Genomic DNA, 18,839 nt, shown 5'->3' on the forward strand with positions numbered 1-18,839 from the left:
TTTCTTTATGGAGGCTCCCATGCCACGCACAACTTTTGATAAATAAATGTGTATGCTTTTCTCCTGTTCTTTTTTTTTTTTTTTTTTTTTTTTGAGACAGAGTCTCACTCTCACCCAGGCTGGAGTGCAGAGGCATGATCGTGGCTCACTGCAGCCTCCACCTCCCGGGTTCAAGCGACTTTCCTGCCTCAGCCTCCTAATTCGCTGGGACTACAGGCGCCCACCCCCACGCTCGGCTAATTTTTGTATTTTTAATAGACACGGGGTTTCGCCACGTTGGCCAGGCTGGTCTCGAACTCCTGATCTCAAGTCATCTGCCCACCTCTGCCTCCCACAGTGCTGGGATTATAGGCATGAGCCACCGTGACTGGCCCTATTCATCTATCTTGTGTCAATTTAATTATTGGATCCTGCCAGGATGCTAAGAGAATGGAGGTGAGTCCTGCCATCCCTACAGCAGGAAAATGAGGTATCCCTTAATGCACACAGACATAAGACACTCACAAGCCCAGCAACGTTTTCAAATAATTTATTAGGAATTTAAAACTGAAAATAAAACCTGGAAAAAGAAGTTACAGATGTGGAGAGAAGAGACACCGGAGGGTGGTAACTTGCTGGCTTCGAAACACCATGTAACATCTTAAAAAAAAAAAAAAAAAATCCCCAAACAAATCAGAAAACGGAATTCCAGGGTCCTGAGCCCATGGTTGGGCCCAGTGGGGTGGAAGGGTATGGGGATAGGGGAGAGGGAAGCTAAGTGTCTCAGGACTCAGCTCAAACGTGTAGAAAATTAAAAATAAAAACCAATAAAATGCAGCTTCTCTTTTATTAGGAAACATTAAAAAAAAAAAAAAAAAAAAAACCAAAACACGAACAGCCGCGCATCTCAGTAACAAAGATTATTGCTTTGTGTTCTCAGGGCTGGTAGGTTAAGCACCTCACACAGACAATTAACTCTCCAAAGGCGGGGTTTCCGGGTGGGGGCGATGCTGGGGAAGAGAGCTCAGGCCCTGGGCCTCAGAACTGGGGGACAGGGACACACAGAAGGGGGATGGCAGTGGGTGGGCCTTGGCCCTGCCACGCCAGCCAGGCCACTGTTCATGAAGGTCCAATGCCCTGAACATCTCTTCTTCCTTGGAAGGGGGCTCTGGGGTGAGGGCTGCCAAGGGACTCTGGCTGTGGGGTCATCCTGGTGGGAAACTTCAGTGAGAGAATGTGGGGGTTCCCTGAGACGCCCTTTGCTTTCCCCTGGGGTCTGCCCTTGCCAGAGCGTCCCCTGGTGCCCACTCATTGCGGGGGTCGAGGAGGAAGAGGGGACAGACTGAGCAGAAACCATGAAGACCCAGCCTAGGTAGGGGGCAGGGGAGACCTTTGGAGAGTTAATTCCCGTCCAGCAGTGTCTCCGGGCAAGCCCTGCTCTTCCCGCGCCCTTTGCCCCCACACTGGGTTTTCGGGGTGGGCAGGTCCAACCAAGGCCTTGACCCCGAGGGCCTGAGAGAGCGGGCCTGCCGTGGCCACAGCTGAGGCCTGCAAGCTTACAGTAACGGTGTCTGAGGGGACAGAAACAGGGGAGGGGGGAGCCCCTCACCCCCGAGGGGCCTTAGAGAGGGGTGGGCACATCACCTCACAGTATTTACATATGATACAGGACGGGATGGTTCCAGGGGCTCGGCCTGGCCTCCCTGCAGCCCTGCCCTCCTCTCCAGGGCTGGAGAGAGGCAGCCAGGGGCCCACAACCCAGATAGACACTTTGTTCTCAGCTGGTGGGGGGCACCTGGCCCCTTGCCCCCTGCGGCCTGGGGCTTCACATTCACAAACCTAGAAATAGTTTAAAAACGGTTTCTTAAAAAAAAAAAAAAAAAAAAAAAAAAAGGAAAGAGTAAAGGAGGGGAAATCAGAATAAAAAACAAGGGTTGGGGCTGCGGCCTGTAGCAGGCTCCCTCCGCCTTCACTCTAGCTATGCACAAATCCAAAAGCCTTCTGGGGAGGGGCTGGTCCTAGGGGGGCGCGGCAGGGAGGGAGGGACCAGAGGGCTGGGGTGGGCAACCGGCTAATCCAAAATAAATAAAAGCAGGGCCGGGAGAGGGGCGGGTGGGGATGGGGGCAAGGGCGAAGAGGGGGACGTTAGTAGGGGAGCCAGACGCTGTCGGGGGGTAGCAGGGCAGGGGCCGGGCCCGGGGAGTGGGGGGCAGGCAGTAGCGGGTCCGAGTCGCTGCGGGGGAGGGGGCGGCGGCTGCGGCTGAGGTCTCCCGCCCCCTCGCTGGCTCACTCGTGGTCCTCAGTCAGCTGCAGGCTGGGGCGCTGGGAACACAGCCATGAGATTATGGGGGCTCCTGGGGCACACGCAGCCCTCCCCAGTCCTCTCCCAGAAGAGATTTGTTCATTAACTATCCACTTTCTTCTTACTTTTTTTTTCAGAGACAGGGTCCAGCTCTGTTGCCCAGGCTGGAGTGCAGTGGCAGTGATCATAGTTCACTGCAGCCTCAACCTCCTAGGCTCAAGTGATCCTCCTGCCTCAGCCTCCTGAGAATATGGGATTACAGGTAATATCTGGGACTACAGGGGAAGGCAAACACACCCTGCTCATTTTTGTTGTTTTAGCAGAGATGGGGATTCACTATATTGCTCAGGCTGATCTTGAAGTCTTGGTCTCAAGCCATCCTCCAGCCTTGGCCTCCTAAAGATCTAGGATTACGAATGTGAGCCACTGCACCCAGCCAGACTTTGCACTTTCTGTTCCCTGGTTGGATGGCTCTTTCCCCAGATTTTGAATGGCTGGATTTATTCAAATGTCACCTTCTCAGAGATACCTTCTCCGAACCCCACATCTAAAATAGCCCTGTGATGCACAATCTGGAATTATCTCATACGTTCACTTGATTTTTGTCCTGTGAAATGAGAGAAGACTTTGTCCGTCTTGTTCATCCCTCTTTCCTGGAATAGGGCTCATAAATGAATGGGTGAATGCACAGAATATCATGGGCTCACAGTCTCCCGCCATCTGGATAGACACTGTGATGGCCGTGTACACAGTCCCACAAGTCAAGGTATCCTGTTGCTTTTTTGTTTGTTTGTTTGTTGAGGTGGAGTCTTGCTCTGTTGCCCAGGCTGGAGTGCAGTGGCCTGATCTCGGCACACTGCAGCCTTTGCTTTCTGGTCCAAGCAATTCTTGTCCCTCAGCCTCCCGAGTAGCTGGGATTACAGGTGCACACCACCACACCAGCCAAGTTTTGTATTTTTAGTAGAGATGGGGTTTTACCATGTTGGCCAGGCTGGTCTAGAACTCCTGACCTCAGGTGATCCGCCCGCCTCGGCCCCCGAAAGTGCTGAGCTTATAGGCGTGAGCCACCGCACCTGGTCAAGGTATCCTGTTTTGATAGCTGTGTACTATACCACTATACACATACACTAATTTGTTTAACCACTCTCCTTTTGATGGATATTTCAGTTATTTGCAGTTTTAAAAATAAATGCCTAGAAGTGGAATTGTTGGGTGTAAGGGCATGAATGTTTGAAACAGGAACAAACATTGCCAGACTGTCCCGGGAACCCCTGAGCCACTGTACTTACTTGTTTCTCCCGTATCTTTATCAATGCTGGCAGTGTTCAGCTTAAAAAACCTTTGTGGGCCGGGCGCGGTGGCTCAAGCCTGTAATCCCAGCACTTTGGGAGGCCGAGACGGGCGGATCACGAGGTCAGGAGATCGAGACCATCCTGGCTGACACGGTGAAACCCCGTCTCTACTAAAAAAATACAAAAAACTAGCCGGGCGAGGTGGCGGGCGCCTGTAGTCCCAGCTACTCGGGAGGCTGAGGCAGGAGAATGGCGTGAACCCGGGAGGCGGAGCTTGCAGTAAGCTGAGATCCGGCCACTGCACTCCAGCCTGGGCGACAGAGCGAGACTCCGTCTGGAAAAAAAAAGAAAAAAAAAAAAAAAAACCTTTGTGGCTGGGCCCAGTGGCTCATGCCTGTAATCCCAGCACTTTGGAAGGCCGAGGCAGAGGAGGATGGTTTGAGCCAGGAGTTCAAGACCAACCTGGGCCGCATAATGAGACCCCATCTCTACAAAAAATTTTTTAAAAAATCTTAGCCAGGCATGGTGGCTTGTTCCTGTGGTCCCAGCTACTTGGGAGGCTGAGGTGGAGGATGGCTTGAGCCTAGGAGTTCCAGACTGTGGCGACCTGTGACTGCACATTGCACTCCAGCCTGGGTGACAGTGAGACCCCATCTCTATTAAAAATAATAATAATAATAATAGGGCCAGGCACGGTGGCTTACCCCTGTAATCCCAGCACTTTGGGAGGCCGAGGCAGATGGATCACTTGAAGCCAGGAGTTTGAGACCAGCCTGGCCAACATGGCAAAACCCGCCTCTGCTAAACCAAAAAAATACCAAAATTAGCCAGGCGTGGTAGCACATGCCTGTAATCCCAGCTACTCAGAAAGCTGAGACATGAGAATTGTTTGAACCCAGGGGACGAGGTTGCAGTGAGCCAAGACTGTGCCACTGCACTCCAGCCTGGGCGACAGAGCGAGACTCCATCTAAAAAAACAGAATAAAAAATAATAAAAGATCTTAAAAAATCTTTGTGGCCTACCCTGGTGGCTCACACTTGTAATTCCAGCACTTTGGGAGACCAGGGCAGGAGGATCCCTTGAGCCCAGGAATTTGAGACTAGCCTGGGCAACACAGTGAAACCTTGTCTCTACAAAAAAAGTAAAAAAATTAGCCAGGCATGGTGGCATGTGCCTGCAGTCCCAGCTACTTGGCAGGAGTCTGAGGTGGGAGGATCCCTTGAGCCCAGGAGGTCTGGGTGACAGAACGAGATCTTGTCTCAATAATAATAATCTTTGCCAACCTGATAGGTGGGATGTGAAGCCTTACTGTTGCTTTGATTTCTGTGTTTAAATGGAGTAGGGTGAGCAGCTTTTCATGTTTATTGACCACAGCTGGTATAAAGATCTGTCTCCCCTGGGACTGTGATTCTTGAGGGCAGGGATGGGGTCTGTGTCCGAGATTCGATGGCCCAGGACAGGCTTCCCCAGTGCCACCCCACCACCTGTCCCCACCTCCCCCCCCATCCTCACCTCCTGCCACCGTCCCCTGCTTCAGTGGTACCCATTGGTGAAGGCTGTGGCAATCAAAGGGCCCTGAAAAGGAAAGCATTTGACTCCTAGACTCCTGGGAAAGTAGAGGAAGATCAGGGGCTCCTTCTCTCTCTGCAGGATATCTGAGGTGAGGCAAGACCCCTCTATACCTGCCTGGATCGTCCCCCCATTGCAGGTCTGCCTTCCCAGATCGCCCGCCACTGCAGGTCTGCCCAAAGATTCTCCAACAAAGGGCCAGGGAATCTGCACAAACCAGTACCCTGGATAAAACCAGGGCACCCCGGGCTGGAATTGAACCTCCATGCGAGCAGAGACGCCATGTGTCTCATTTTCACCTAGAGCCCGCTATGCCTGGCATTCAGAGGCGATAGCTGAGTGTCCACTGAATGAATGATAACCCCCACTGTTCTTCCTGAGTGACTCTCCATTCATCCTCCCTCACCCTCCTTTTGCCCCCAAAGACAAAGAAGGTCTCTCCCTTCCCCAACCTGGGGGTCTCTCAAGGTGTGGGGGGTGAGGTGGAGGCCGCTAGGCCTGGCCACTCACCCCAAGACTGTGGCCGAAGCCGGTGCTGGGGGCAGGGCTGGCGGCGCTGATGTAACTGCTGACCCCCGAGTCCTGGTTGGCTGCCCCGTAGAGCTCAGCCATGGGGCCGGGGCTGGTGGTCCCCAGGAAGCCCCCTGTGCGGCTGGGAGTCGAACCTGGAGGGGGAGCCATCGTCCAGGGGTGAGAGCCTGGCAACCCAGAAAGAAGACGGTGATAGCCCCGGCGCTCTCTGCCACCCCACGGCACCCCCTCAAGCCTGTCCCACCCACCCTGACCTGGACCCCCACATTTCAGGAAGTCCTGTGGGCCCACCTCCTGGAGATCTCCCCGCACCCATCCACCCAGTCACCCCAGCCCTGACCCCCATCATCTCATCTGACCACTCAGCAGCCTCCTCTCCTGAGCCCCTTCCCAACCTCACCCCACCTGGCAACTGAATGCATGTTCTAAACCCTGACCCGCAACCCTCTGCTACTTGCAATTTCCACTGTCTCCCCAGCACCCGGGCTCCTTCTGCCTCTTTTCTCCACTCCCTACTTCTGCACTCTCCACACCCACTGGCCTCCAAGCCTTTGTATATGCTATTCCCTCAACCAGAAACACTTTTCCTCCTCTTTGCCTTTGAATGCGAAGTTAAGGGGCCCTTCCTCTTGGAAGCCTTCTCTGGCCTTTCCTAGAGGCCCCAGCTGGCAGCTTCTCTGGTACCGGACACCCCCTAGTGCAGCAGCATCAGCCATCAGCATTATTGCCTTTTTTTTTTTTTTTTTTTTTGAGACGGAGTCTCGCTCTGTCGCCCAGGCTGGAGTGCAGTGGCCGGATCTCAGCTCACTGCAAGCTCCGCCTCCCGGGTTCACGCCATTCTCCTGCCTCAGCCTCCCGAGTAGCTGGGACTACAGGCGCCCGCCACCTCGCCCGGCTAGTTTTTTGTATTTTTTTTTTTTTAGTAGAGACGGGGTTTCACCGTGTCAGCCAGGATGGTCTCGATCTCCTGACCTCGTGATCCGCCCGTCTCGGCCTCCCAAAGTGCTGGGATTACAGGCTTGAGCCACCGCGCCCGGCCCATTATTGCCTTTTTAATACCTGATGCCACCACCAGGCTGCAAGCCCTGGAAGGCAGAAACCCTGTCAGTCTTTTTTTTTTTTCCCTTTTGAGACAGACGGAGTCTCACTCTGTTGCCCAGGCTAGAGTGCAGTGACGTGATCTCAGCTCACTGCAACCTCCACCTCCCAGGTTCAAGCGATTCTCCTGCCTTGGCCTCCCGAGTAGCTGGGATTACAGGCGTGCACCACCACGCCCGGCTAATTTTTGTAGTTTTAGTAGAGACAGGGTCTCACCATGTTGGCCAGGCTGCTCTGGAACTCCTGACCTCAGGTGATCTGCCCACCTCGGCCTCCCAAAGTGCTAGGATTACAGGCAGGAGCCACCTCGCCCGGCCGACCCTGCCAGTCTTGCTGCTGGCTGGCTCGCCCATGCTGGCACGATGCCCAGCACAGAGCAGGTGATCAGTTGATACTTGAGTAAATGAACAAGTGTCCCTCTGCAAAGGGGTGGCAGTGGCCACCTCCCCTCCCCTGGACTTCTCTGCTCCTTGTGCTGCCTCATCTCTCTTCCTGCACCCCGGAAGAGCTCACCTGTCCCTCGAACCACAGCCGCCGCCGCCGCTGCTGCCGCCATAGGTCCGTAGGCAGTGAGAGGAATGGCTGAAAAGAAAGCGATGGGCACATCAGCATGGCAGTGGGGGCAGAGGTGGGTGAAGGAGGCCCCTACCTTCTAGCCAGAGCCTCTCCAGCCTGGCCTTACCTCACAGGGGTCCATGTAGCCCCAGGGTCAAGGCAGAAAAGGCTACCTTGGGCCACCATCTGTGTCCTGACCCATGACATGGATGGAAAAAGGTGGGAGAGAGCACAGCTTCCCAGTGAGTAGCTGAGCCTCAATTTCTGCCCTGGACTGGGGGGCACATGCCCCAACGACCCAAAGCTCACGGAGGGTGGAGGCAGGGCACCCAACCCTGAGCAGCTGTGAAAGTTGCCCACAACTGCCCCCTTCTCCAGGGTGCCCTTGGCAAAACAGGGGGCACTTGGCCTAGAGGTGCCTGGGAGCTCACATCCTTCTTCACAGCCCACAACAGCTAGTGATAGATGACACACGGGACAGGCCCCCAGGCCTGCTGCTCCCAGGTAGAGCGCCCCAGGGGTCAGGCTGGGGCTGGGCTCCCACTGAAGCCACAGCTTTGCACGACACCCTCTGCTGCCTGTCCTGCTCCCCTCGCCCCATCCCCTGAGAGCACCCCAAGTGCCTCCCTGACCCCCAGAAATGACCACTGCCTCCCCCAAATCCCGTCAGCCTCCTTGTTTGCCATCTCCTCTTCAGACACAGGCACCTATCCCCTTGTTTGCTGTCTGCCTTCATCTTCACCTCTGCAGCACCTAGCACCTTGCCTTGTACACAGCAGGTGTTTAATAACTGCTGAAGGAGTAGAAAGGGCCTCTGCTTAAAACACCTAGTGGCTTGAATGGCTTGAGCCTGGAGCTCCCCGGGGCTGAGAGGTGAGCACCTCCTACTGTGAATCTTTCCTGAAAACTTTACATACAGTGGGCTCCTTCTCACTCAGATGCCACCTCCTCTAAGAAGTTTTCCCTGAATACCCCCACTGAGGTGGCCCTTTGTCCCCAACCCTAACGCCTTAGCACATTTCCCTGCTTTAATTTCCTTATGGAACTTCTCACCCTCCAAAAAGATACTGTTTTAAATTAATTTTTTTGTAAAGATAGGGTCTTGGAAAGGCCAGGTGCGGTGGCTCATGCCTGTGATCCCAGCACTTTGGGAGGCCAAGGCAGGCGGATCACCTGAGGTCGGGAGTTCAAGTCCAGCCTGACCAACATGGAGAAACCCTGTCCTTACTAAAAAAAATACAGAAAAAAAAAAAAATTATCTGGGCGTGGTGGCACATGCCTGTAATCCTAGCTACTTGGGAGGCTGAGACAGGAGAATCGCTTGAACCCGGAAGGTGGAGGTTGTGGTGAGCCAAGATGGTGCCATTGCACGCCAGCCTGGGCAACAAGCGCACAACTTCATCTCAAAAAAAATAATAATAATAATAAAATAAAATATAGGGTCTTGGTATGTTGCCCAGGCTGGTCTGGGCCTCAAGCTATCCTCCTGTGTTCGCCTCCCAACTCCTCCTGTGTTGGCCTCTCAAAGTGTTGGGATTACAGGCCTGAGCCATAGCACCCAGCCCAAAAATATCTTATTTGCTTTGGGGATACTCAGGTAAGCCTTTCTTGTTTTCCTTGATTTTTTTTTAGACAGAGTCTAGCTCTGTTGCCCAGTCTGGTGTGCAGTGACATGATCTTGGCTCACTGCGACCTCTGCCTCCTGGATTCAAGTGATTCTCCTGGCTCAGTCTCCTAAGTAGCTGGGACTACAGGCATGCACCATCATGCCTGGTTAATTATTTTTTATTTTTTATTTTTAGTAGAGATGGGGTTTCACCATGTTGGCCAGGCTGGTCTCAAACTCCTGACCTCAGGTGATCTGCCTGCCTCAGGTTCCCAAAGGGCTGGGATTACAGGTATGCACCACCACGCCCAATTAATTTTTGTATTTTTAGTAGAGACGGGGTTTCACCATGTTGGCCAGGCTGGTTTTGAACTCCTGACTTTAAGTGATGCACCTGCTGTAGCCTCCCAAAGTGCTGGGATTACAGGCGTGAGCCACCATGCCTGGCCTGTTTACTTGTTTACTGCTGTCTCCTTCCTCTGGAATTTCAGTTCCAGGAACGCAGGAACCTTGTCTGTCTCATTCACTGTTGTGTCCCCAGTGCCTGGTACAATTAATATTTATTGAATGCATGAAAAAACCACCCAAATCTCCTTTTCTGCAAGGTTAGAGAAAAGTTCAGATCCCAGGTGCCCAAGCACTGTTGATCCTTGACCCTACTCCCTTGCCTGCCAAGATATCTTTTTAGAGACATTTCTTCTGTCATTTCTTTAAGGCCAGGGATTGAGCTCTGAGGTCTGTTGTTTGGCTCATTTAGGCATTTCCATAAAGTCAGAGGAGTCAACCCTAGCATGCGCTTACCATACTGTAAAGAATGACTTATTTATATAATAAGTATTTGCTCCCCTCTCTAAATTGCAAGTTCTGTGAGATCAGGGCCTGCCTCTGTCTTATGCCTGCTCTGTCCCCAGGGTCTGGGAGAGCATCCTGTGCACAGTAGGTCCGTAACACATGGCGCTCTGTTGCCCAGGCTGGAGTGCAGTGATGCAATCATGGCTCACTGCAGCCTTCACCTCTTGGGCTCATATGATCCTCCTTCCTCAGTCTCCCAAGTAGCTGGGACCACAGCCATGTACCACCACCACACCTGGCTAGTTTTCAATTTTTTTTTTAGTAAAGATGGGGTTTCACCATGTTGCCCAGGCTAGTCTTGAACTCCTGGCTTCAAGGGATACTCCTGCTTTGGCCTCTCAAAGTGCTAGGATTACAGGCATGAGCCACCAGACCCAGAACACATATTTCTTAAATGAGTATCAAGGACCTCCTTCCAGCCTTCCACCCCCACAACTATTGGCCAAACTCTCCCTCTTTTCAGGGAAGAGCCTCTGTCACTTGCATCTCTAGAGTTCTCCTCCCACCCCTTCCTTCACTCCAGGTTTCTCTGCCTCTCCCCCATTTTGGGGGAACCCTGAGCACTCCTTGGAAGGAAGGTCTTATCTAAAGCAAGGTCCATGCTCACATCCTCCACACATGGCCAGGTTGAGGGGAGAGTCTGGGGGTGGGGTGGGGGAGAAGCAGGTTGGACAGAGAAACCCCGCACAGCCCACCCCACGTGCTCGCAGTCTCCTCGGCTCAAGGCCAGCCCTGCAGCTGAGCTGGCTGGCCCAAGTGAAGGTTCCAGTCAGGGAACCGGCCCCCTGTCACCTTCACCCTACTGGTCCAGAAGTCACCAAAGGGTTGGATTCGGCCCTTGGCAATATTTCATTTGGCTCACAGTGTTGTCAACATTTAGAATCTGCTGCCAACATTGAAAAATAATGGACAAATTCATACGAAAGCAAAAGCCAGGTTTCTGGCATCTCTGGAAAAACATGAGATCTGAGCACAGTGAGTCTGTATCCCCTCCCGGCAAGAGCTGGCTGGCACCAAGGGCAGGTACGCCCATGCCGAGTGCAGACGTCCCCACCCGGCCCACTCTGCAATCAGTTTGAGACCCTGGCTTGTTCACTGCGGGATCCCAGAGCCTCCATGGAGCTGGCACAAGGAAGGTGCTAGATAAATATTTGCCAAATGGATGAATGAGTGACTTTGCCTCCATCTGCTTGGCTTGGCCCTATGCCCCACCCTTAAGGGCCATGTAGCCGCCCAGACTGGCCAGTGCCCAGGCACAGGCTGCTGTGTCCCCACAGCCAGAGGGCTGGCGGGCAGGAGAAAAGGATCCCGTTAGCTTTCCCCAGGAAGCTCCCTGGGCCCCTTCTCTTTCTCCCCATGTGGCCTGAGAGGTATACAAAATCCGAGCGACTGACCTGTAAGCTCGGGGAGGACTGGGGCGCTCGGGAGAGGGGTCCGCTCTACACGGAATTCTAAAATGAAACGTAAAACAGCTTAGGAAAAAGCAGGGGAGGCCCCTTGGACATGGCCCAGGGAGGACAAATGCACCGACAGGGACACTGGGTGAGGAGACAGGCCATGCACAGGACCCAAGAGCTGGGGAGGGGGAGCGCACAGTTCCCAGAAGGCAGGGGAGGGCAAGGAGACAGACATAGAGGAGAGAGAGACAAAGCAGAGTTGCCACCTATACCCTGGGCACAGGGCAAAGCTGGAGGTACGATTCCAGTTGTTTGTTTCCTTCTTTTCTTTTCTTTTCTTTTTTTTTTTTTTTTGAGATGGAGTCTCACTCTGTCGCCCAGGCTGGAGTGCAGTGGTGCTATCTCTGCTCACTGCAAGCTCCGCCTCCCGGGTTCACACCATTCTCCTGCCTCAGCCTCCCAAGTAGCTGGGACTACAGGTGCCCACCACTACGCCTGGCTAATTTTTTGTATTTTTAGTAGAGATGGGGTTTCACTGTGTTAGCCAGGATGGTCTCAATCTCCTGACCTCGTGATCCACCCGCCTCGGCCTCCCAAAGTGCTGGGATTACAGGCATGAGCCACCACGCCCGGCCCTTTAAAAAAAAAAAGACAGGGTCTCACTCTGCTGCCCAGGCTGGAGTGCAGTGGCATGAACACAGCTCACTACACACTCAACCTCCTGGGCTCAAGCGATCCTTCCACCTCAGCCTCCTTAGTAGCTGGGACCACAGGTGCACAACATCATGCCTGGCTAACTTTTAAATTTTTTGTAGAGACAAGGCCTCACTATGTTGCCCAGACTGATCTCAAACTCATGGGCTCAAGCCATCCTCCCATCTCAGGCTCTCAAAGTGCTGGGATTACAGGCATGAGTCACCATGTCCAGCCTCGGGTGTCTCTAAAAGGCTTAGAATTGATTGTTACCAAAAACATCTCCCAGAATCCTCTTCTCGTGTGTGTGTGTGTGTGTGTGTCTGTGTGTATATGTGTGTATGTGTGTCTGTGTGTGTGTATATGTGTGTGTGTGTCTGTGTGTGTGTGTGTGTGTGTGTGTGTGTGTTGGGGGGAAGGCAGCTTGATGAAAAGTGATGACCCTAGAATAGGTAGAACAGGTCAAGCTTGGGTTCAAGTCCCAGCTCTGCCACTTCCTAGTTGGCTCATCTTAGCTTGTCATTCTTCCTCTCTGAGTCTACGTCCTCATTTCTAAAATGAGGATAAGCATGCTTCCCCCATGAGATTATTGAGAGAATTAGGCAACATCCCGTACACAAAGTTCTCCAAGCTGAACAGCCCTGAGGCAGAGGAGGTAAGTGCTTAGGGGCCCTCCAAGTAAATAAGACCCCCAAGTAAATAAATAAATAAATATATAGCCTTGCAAAAGTTTGGTATTTCTTACTTCAGAGAAAACTGTATTGAATAGTCATCCTGGGGAACTTCAGAACTTTGCTGGGCTTCCTGACATTTACTTTCAGGTCTAGTGTTATCTTTATGTTGGCTTACAAATGAGCGTGGTGATGAGAATGCTTTTCAATTGGTTTTCAGCATTTAGGGTCTCAGCATAATCCCTTGTTTGGACTTGAAAGAGTTCAGTCTACAGCCTGGCCATTATAGGTGTCCGTGATGATGCAATCAACAATGGCCCTTGGAGAGGCGCCCACTACAAGCCCAATGCCTTCTCTGGTGGAAGTGGCAACCCCGGAGTCGGTGGGGGGAGGAGAGACAGGCAGGAGGCAGGCAGAGGATGGCCTGGGAGAAAACGGTGCCATGCAGGGTCACGCTGGGAGCCCCTGTCCCCAGCTTCTGGGGAGGGGTTGGAGGTGGGATGGGTGGGGAGAGGCCCTCTTTCCTCAGACATGCCCTTCCTTCCAAGCCTCCAGCAGGCAGACCCCCAGCCATGCACCCCCAGACACCACCCTGAGAAGTCAGATTGCCCGGGAACCAGGGGCATGCTGGCAGCAGAGGGTTACCAAGCAGGACTTACCAGGGAACTGGTAGGTGTAGCCAGGGGCGAGACCTGTATAACTCCGGCTGGCGTAGGTTGTGGCTTGGAAACCTGGGTAACCTGATGGGGTAAGGGGGCAGTGTCAGATGTCTCATCCACAGGGCAGATCCTGCTCAAGGAGAAGGACCTGAGCCACTCATGTCCCCTCACCTTCCTGTATCATGAATAAGAGCTGTACCCTCCAAATACCTTCTTCATGCCAAGCCCTGTGCTGAGCACACTGCACACTATTATCCCGTTAAACTCGCCTTAGAGGTAGGTACTGTTAGGCACCCCATTTTACAGACAGGAAACCGAGGCTCTGAAAGGTGACACTTTTTGGCTGAGAATAATCCAGTGCTCTTCGAGCTCTGGCTCCTGCTTCCCTCCTGTCCTCGTCTCCTGCACGCTGCCCCTCCCTCCCTCTGCTCCAGCCACACTGGCTTCCTTGCTGTTTTTCAGCTTTGCCAAGCTCATTCCCACCTCAGGGCCTTTGCACATGCCGGTGCCTTTGCCTGGAGCTCTCTTTCCAGATGACTGCATGCCTGAGTCCCTTTCATTGTACAAGACTCTGAAACATCTTCCCACAGGCGTCCTCCTTCCCATCAGCTACCATCTCTATCATGTTACCTTGGTTTTTCTTAGTACTGATGATCATTATCTGAACTTATATCATGATTTTTTTTTCATTTTTTAAATTTTTTTATTTTTTTTTTTTGAGACGGAGTCTTGCTCTGTCACCCAGGCTGGAGTGCAGTGGCCGGATCTCAGCTCACTGCAAGCTCCTCCTCTCGGGTTCACGCCATTCTCCTGCCTCAGCCTCCCGAGCAGCTGGGACTACAGGCATCCGCCACTTTGCCCGGCTAGTTTTTTGTATTTTTTAGTAGAGACGGGGTTTCACCGTGTTAGCCAGGATGGTCTCGATCTCCTGACCTCATGATCCGCCCGTCTCGGCCTCCCAAAGTGCTGGGATTACAGGCTTGAGCCACCGCGCCCGGCCCATGATTTTTTTTTCTTTTTTCTTTTTTAGAGACAGGATCTTGCACTTTTGCCCAGGCTGGAGTGCAGAGTGGTGCAATCATAGGTCACTGCAGCCTCAAACTTCTGAGCTCAAGTGATTCTCCTATCTCAGCCTCCCCAGTAGCTGCGACTACAAGGCGTGTGCTAGTATGCCTGGCTAATTTTTTAATTTTTTTGTAGACATGGGGTCTTGCTATGTTGCCCAGGCTGGTCTCGAGTTCCTAGCCTCAAGTGATCCTCCTGCCTTGGTCTGGAATTACAAGCATGAGCCACCACATCTGGCCAGAAACTACCCATAATTTCTTTAAGTGCTGATTTTCTGTCTTCTCAAAGAAAAATCAAATAGTTAGCAATAATGGTGCAATTAAGATTCAAATTCAGATCTGACTGGCTCCAAGCCTCTTAACCACCGATTTCACTATTTGTTAGATAATTTCTTTCTTTCTTTTTCCCCCTTTTTTTTTTTTTTTTTGAGATGGAGTTTTGCTCTTGTTCCCCAGGCTGGAGTGCAATGGAGCGATCTCGGCTCACAGCAACCTCCGCCTCCCGGGTTCAAGCGATTCTCTCGCCTCAGCCTCCCGAGCAGCTGGGATTACAGGCATGCGCCACCACCCCCAGCTAATTTTGTATTTTCAGTAGATACGGGGTTTCTCCATGTTGGTCAGGCTGGTATTGAACTCCCGACCTCAGGTGATCCGCCTACCTCAGCCTCCCAAAGTACTGGGATTACAGGCATGAGCCACGGTGCCCGACTTTTTTTCACTTTTTAAATGAAGGGTGAAAACAGCTCATGAATCGCCTTAGAAGAAAACTTTCTCAATGTTCTAAATAAAACAAAGTGAAAGAGACAGGACAACTAACTACAATACCTGACTGTAGCCTGGATCTTGTTCTAAAGGACAAAAATATTCTATAAAGAGTATTACTGGGTGTGGCTGGGCATAGTGGCTCATGCCTACCACCACAACACTTTGGGAGCCTGAGGCGAGAGGATTGCTTGAGGCCAGGAGTTCGAGACCAGCCTGGGCAACATAGTGAGACTCCGTCTCTACCAAAAACAAACAAACAAACAAAAAAGGAGCATTATTGGGTCAATTGATAAAACTGGAAAATAGAAAGTAGATTAGATAAAAATATTGTATCAATTATAAACTTAGGAAGTTGATAACGACACTGTGGTTACGTGAAAGAATATCCCTAATCTTAGGAAGCATCAAAGGGTAAAGGGCCACGATGCATGTAACTAACCCTCAAATGATTCAGTGAAAAATTACAAGTGTGTGTGTGTATATATGTATACATCCATATTTGCAAACACACATACACACACATGTCTACACATAGAGTAAAACCGATCAAGCAAAATGGGGGCAAAATGTTAAGAACAGGTGAATCTGATAACGGTATACGGATGTTCTTTGTACTGTTTTATTTTTGCAGCTCCTCTGAGTTTGGGATTACTTCCAAATAACATGTTAAAGAAAAAAGGAAAACTTCAAGGAGGACTGTGCCCTGTTTGGAGGCTGCTCACCTCCTCCACTTCTGACCCGTTAGTCCATGCTGTGCCCCCTCCTCTGAATTCCCAGAGTACCTCTCTGTGCGTCCCTCCCCCAGGCCTGGCATAAAGACCCCCTTGTACTGTTGTCTTTCTGTGTGTACACATCTCATCTCTCCAGGGAGCCTCTGAGCTTCCTGGGGGCCGAACTCAGATTTACCATCCTCAGTCTTGGACCCAAAGCACAGCTGACTCCTGCTCAGCTTTCAAGGCTCATGGCAGCCTTCACCTCCTCCAGGAAGTCTCCCCAGCCTCCAGGTGGGTTTAGGTGCCTCCTTGGGCCTCCCACAGCCTCCAGTCACTCTGTAGAGGCAGTGCCCATTTACTCCTGTCTCCCACTTGAAGGGAAGCCCCATGAGAGCAGGCTCCACTTCTCAGAAGTTGCTCAATAAATATTACTTGAATGAATAAGACCAGGCAGCCTTCCTTTTGCCCCTCCAAAGGCCTGGAACACTTTTCCCCTTCCCGTCTCTCCAGCCTCCCCATCACTGGCTCCTACTCCACCCGCAGACTCAACTTAAATGTAATTTATTTTCCCACTTCTCCAAGTCGTGGTCAAGTTCCCTGTGACCACACTCTCCGCACCCTACACTTCTGCATCTGAAATCTATGTATCTTCTTCTTTTCCCTGCCAGATTGTAAAGCTCCAAGGAAAGGCATTGTTGCAATTCCTGGGATGATGTCTGGCATATAGAGTTGCTCAATAACTGTGTACTGGATGGATGAATGGATGGAGGAATGGACAGATGGAGGGATGGATAGAGAGAACGGACAGATCGACAGGATCAATTAATATGGTTGGACCTTTCTGCTGGCTACCACCAGAGGGCAGCACCCCCCAACCAAACCACCCCACCTTGGGTAGGACTGCCAGACGGGACGGATCCCTAGTCCCTAACTCCTGCCCAATGACTCAGACAGGCGGAGGGCAGACCACAGAGGAGGTACAACACCCACACAGCCCCTGCTAGCCCTGGGAGCAGTTCCGACAGAAAGAAGCTGCAGGCGCAGGCTCGCGCATACCCAGCATGCCAATGCCCAGCATGAAGGCGTCCATTCCGTAGGGCATGACTCGAGACCTCCCCCGGGCTGAGCCCGTCGGCGACATCACCTCCTTTGGCTGAGCTTTCTTACATTCCACCTGCAATGAGACCTAGCAGTTAGTCTTTCCCATAGAGCTAGGGTCGTTAGCCCTCTTGTTCCCTGGAAAGACTCTATTAATTTTATTAATTTCACTGTCCACCTGAAAACAATTTCATGGTTACCACTGATGGAGCACTCACTATATGCTAGGGAGTGTGTAAACAGCTTTGCATGCAATCGTTCAATGAATGCTTACACTAATACTATGATGGAGGAGCTTTTCCACTCCCATTTGACAGATGTGGAAACTGAGGCTCAGAGAAGGGAAGTCATCTGCCCGAGTAACTACTGTGTAACACTGCCTTCCTGTCTAGGTTTTCAGGGGGTGGGAGAACTGGCTCTGCCTCCACTCACTCTGAGCCCCTCTGCCTCCCTTTAGAACTTCAAAGCTTCCCTGGCAGGCCCCCCAAGGAGCCCCAGTCTTCTCTGTACCTGTGCTCCATCCAATCCCAACTCACCATGTTTTTGTTTTTGTTTTGTTTGTTTTGTTTGAGACAGAGTCTCACTCACTCTGTTGCCCAAGCTGGAGTGCAATGGCATAATCTCAGCTCACTGCAACCTCCACCTCCTGGGTTCAAGCGATTCTCCTGCCTCAGCCTCCCGAGTAGCTGGGATTACAGGTGCGCACAATCACGCCTGGCTAATTTTTGTATTTTTAGTAGAGACAGGGTTTCACTGTGTTGGCCAGTCTGGTCTCGAACCCCAGACCTCAAGTAATCTGCCCACTTCAGCCTCCCCAAAGTGCTGGGCTTACGGGCGTGAGCCACTGCACCCGGTCCCAACTCACCATTTTGTTGTTGATTTCATGAAAATGAATTTCACACACTTTCTCCACGATGTCCTCACTCTCAAACGTGACAAACCCGAACCCTAGAGGTTGGACAAAGCATAAAGGCAAGGTCAGAACCAGAGCGCAGGGTCAAAACCCAACCCCAGGTCATACCAATATCCCCGCTCCTCTCTCTCTGGCAAGTGAGAGTTAATGAAAGGCTCTGCTCACAGCCTGGAATCCTCTCAACCACCCACTGAGGCAGGGTTTCAAGTCCCAGATTACAGATGAGGAAAATAAGGCTCAGATAAGTGAAGTAACTTGCCCAAGGTGACACAGCAAGTTAGAAAGTGGTAGAGCTGTGATGAGAATACACTCAACATGCTTTTTCTTGTCCTTAGGTGTTTCCAAACAGGGGAGAAAGAATACACATGCACACTCATTTAAACTTACACAAAGGTGTACATGTCCAAACATACAAATGTACATAGACACACACACATTCACGCATGCACACACCTAGATACCTGCGTATCACACACACTCTCAGGGCTGCTCTACACGTACAGTTACCCTGACATACCAGATATACACAGATATTTAGGCACAGATACCCCCTTTTGCACAGATACAAATACACACACACACATACACACAGAGCACATACCCCACTCCCATAATGGACTAAAAGTCCTGAAACAACTGGAGAAACAATCCCGTCTCCTCCTGAGTGTGCCCCAGGGGCTGGAAAGGGATTTCTCAGAAGGTAAGGCCCTCGGGAGAAAACAGCCAGGCAGTACACACGGTGTGGCCCAGACTCTCACATGTTCAGAGGCAACGGGGCTGGGGGCTGGGGGCTGGGCCGGAGGTGACTGCCTGGAGCTGTGGAGTCAGCCTGACCCTGGGCGGCCTGGCCTAAGCTCTGGTTACCAGGGACAAGGTAAGCCTGGGCAGAGGCAGACACCACTAGGGTGGGGGTAGGAGGCTCAGTGGGTTGCAGGGGCTGAGGAGGTACTCCTCTGTTCCTCTTGTGTGTCTGCAATTCGGCAAGTTTCTAGCACAGGAAATAGCGGGACAAAAGGCTTCTGTAAGGCCAGGCCCGGGAGAGGACGCAGATCCTGGGGGATAGGATGTCAGGAGGCGAGAT

The 18,839-nt window shown here is 51.9% G+C and overlaps 1 protein-coding gene across 2 annotated transcripts in view; it reads right to left on the reverse strand.

The window, feature by feature from the left end:
* Nucleotides 1-513: 513 nt before the first annotated feature.
* The window catches only part of MSI1 (musashi RNA binding protein 1), a 28,566-nt gene continuing 10,240 nt past the window's right edge, over nucleotides 514-18,839 (reverse strand). The window contains exons 8-15 of one of the 2 annotated variants that reach the window (XM_025402602.1): nucleotides 17,711-17,793; nucleotides 16,804-16,921; nucleotides 13,206-13,286; nucleotides 11,180-11,236; nucleotides 7,286-7,354; nucleotides 5,654-5,841; nucleotides 5,087-5,149; nucleotides 514-2,301 (exon numbers count right to left, since the gene is read on the reverse strand). In XM_025402602.1, coding sequence (XP_025258387.1) covers nucleotides 5,108-5,149; nucleotides 5,654-5,841; nucleotides 7,286-7,354; nucleotides 11,180-11,236; nucleotides 13,206-13,286; nucleotides 16,804-16,921; nucleotides 17,711-17,793 — 638 coding nt within the window. In that variant the 3' untranslated portion in view covers nucleotides 514-2,301; nucleotides 5,087-5,107. Of the gene's footprint in view, nucleotides 2,302-5,086; nucleotides 5,150-5,653; nucleotides 5,842-7,285; nucleotides 7,355-11,179; nucleotides 11,237-13,205; nucleotides 13,287-16,803; nucleotides 16,922-17,710; nucleotides 17,794-18,839 lie in introns of those variants that run through there. The other variant, XM_025402603.1, reaches the window with a different exon arrangement.

Source organism: Theropithecus gelada, chromosome 11 (assembly GCF_003255815.1).
Source record: "Theropithecus gelada isolate Dixy chromosome 11, Tgel_1.0, whole genome shotgun sequence".
NCBI lineage: Eukaryota > Metazoa > Chordata > Mammalia > Primates > Cercopithecidae > Theropithecus > Theropithecus gelada.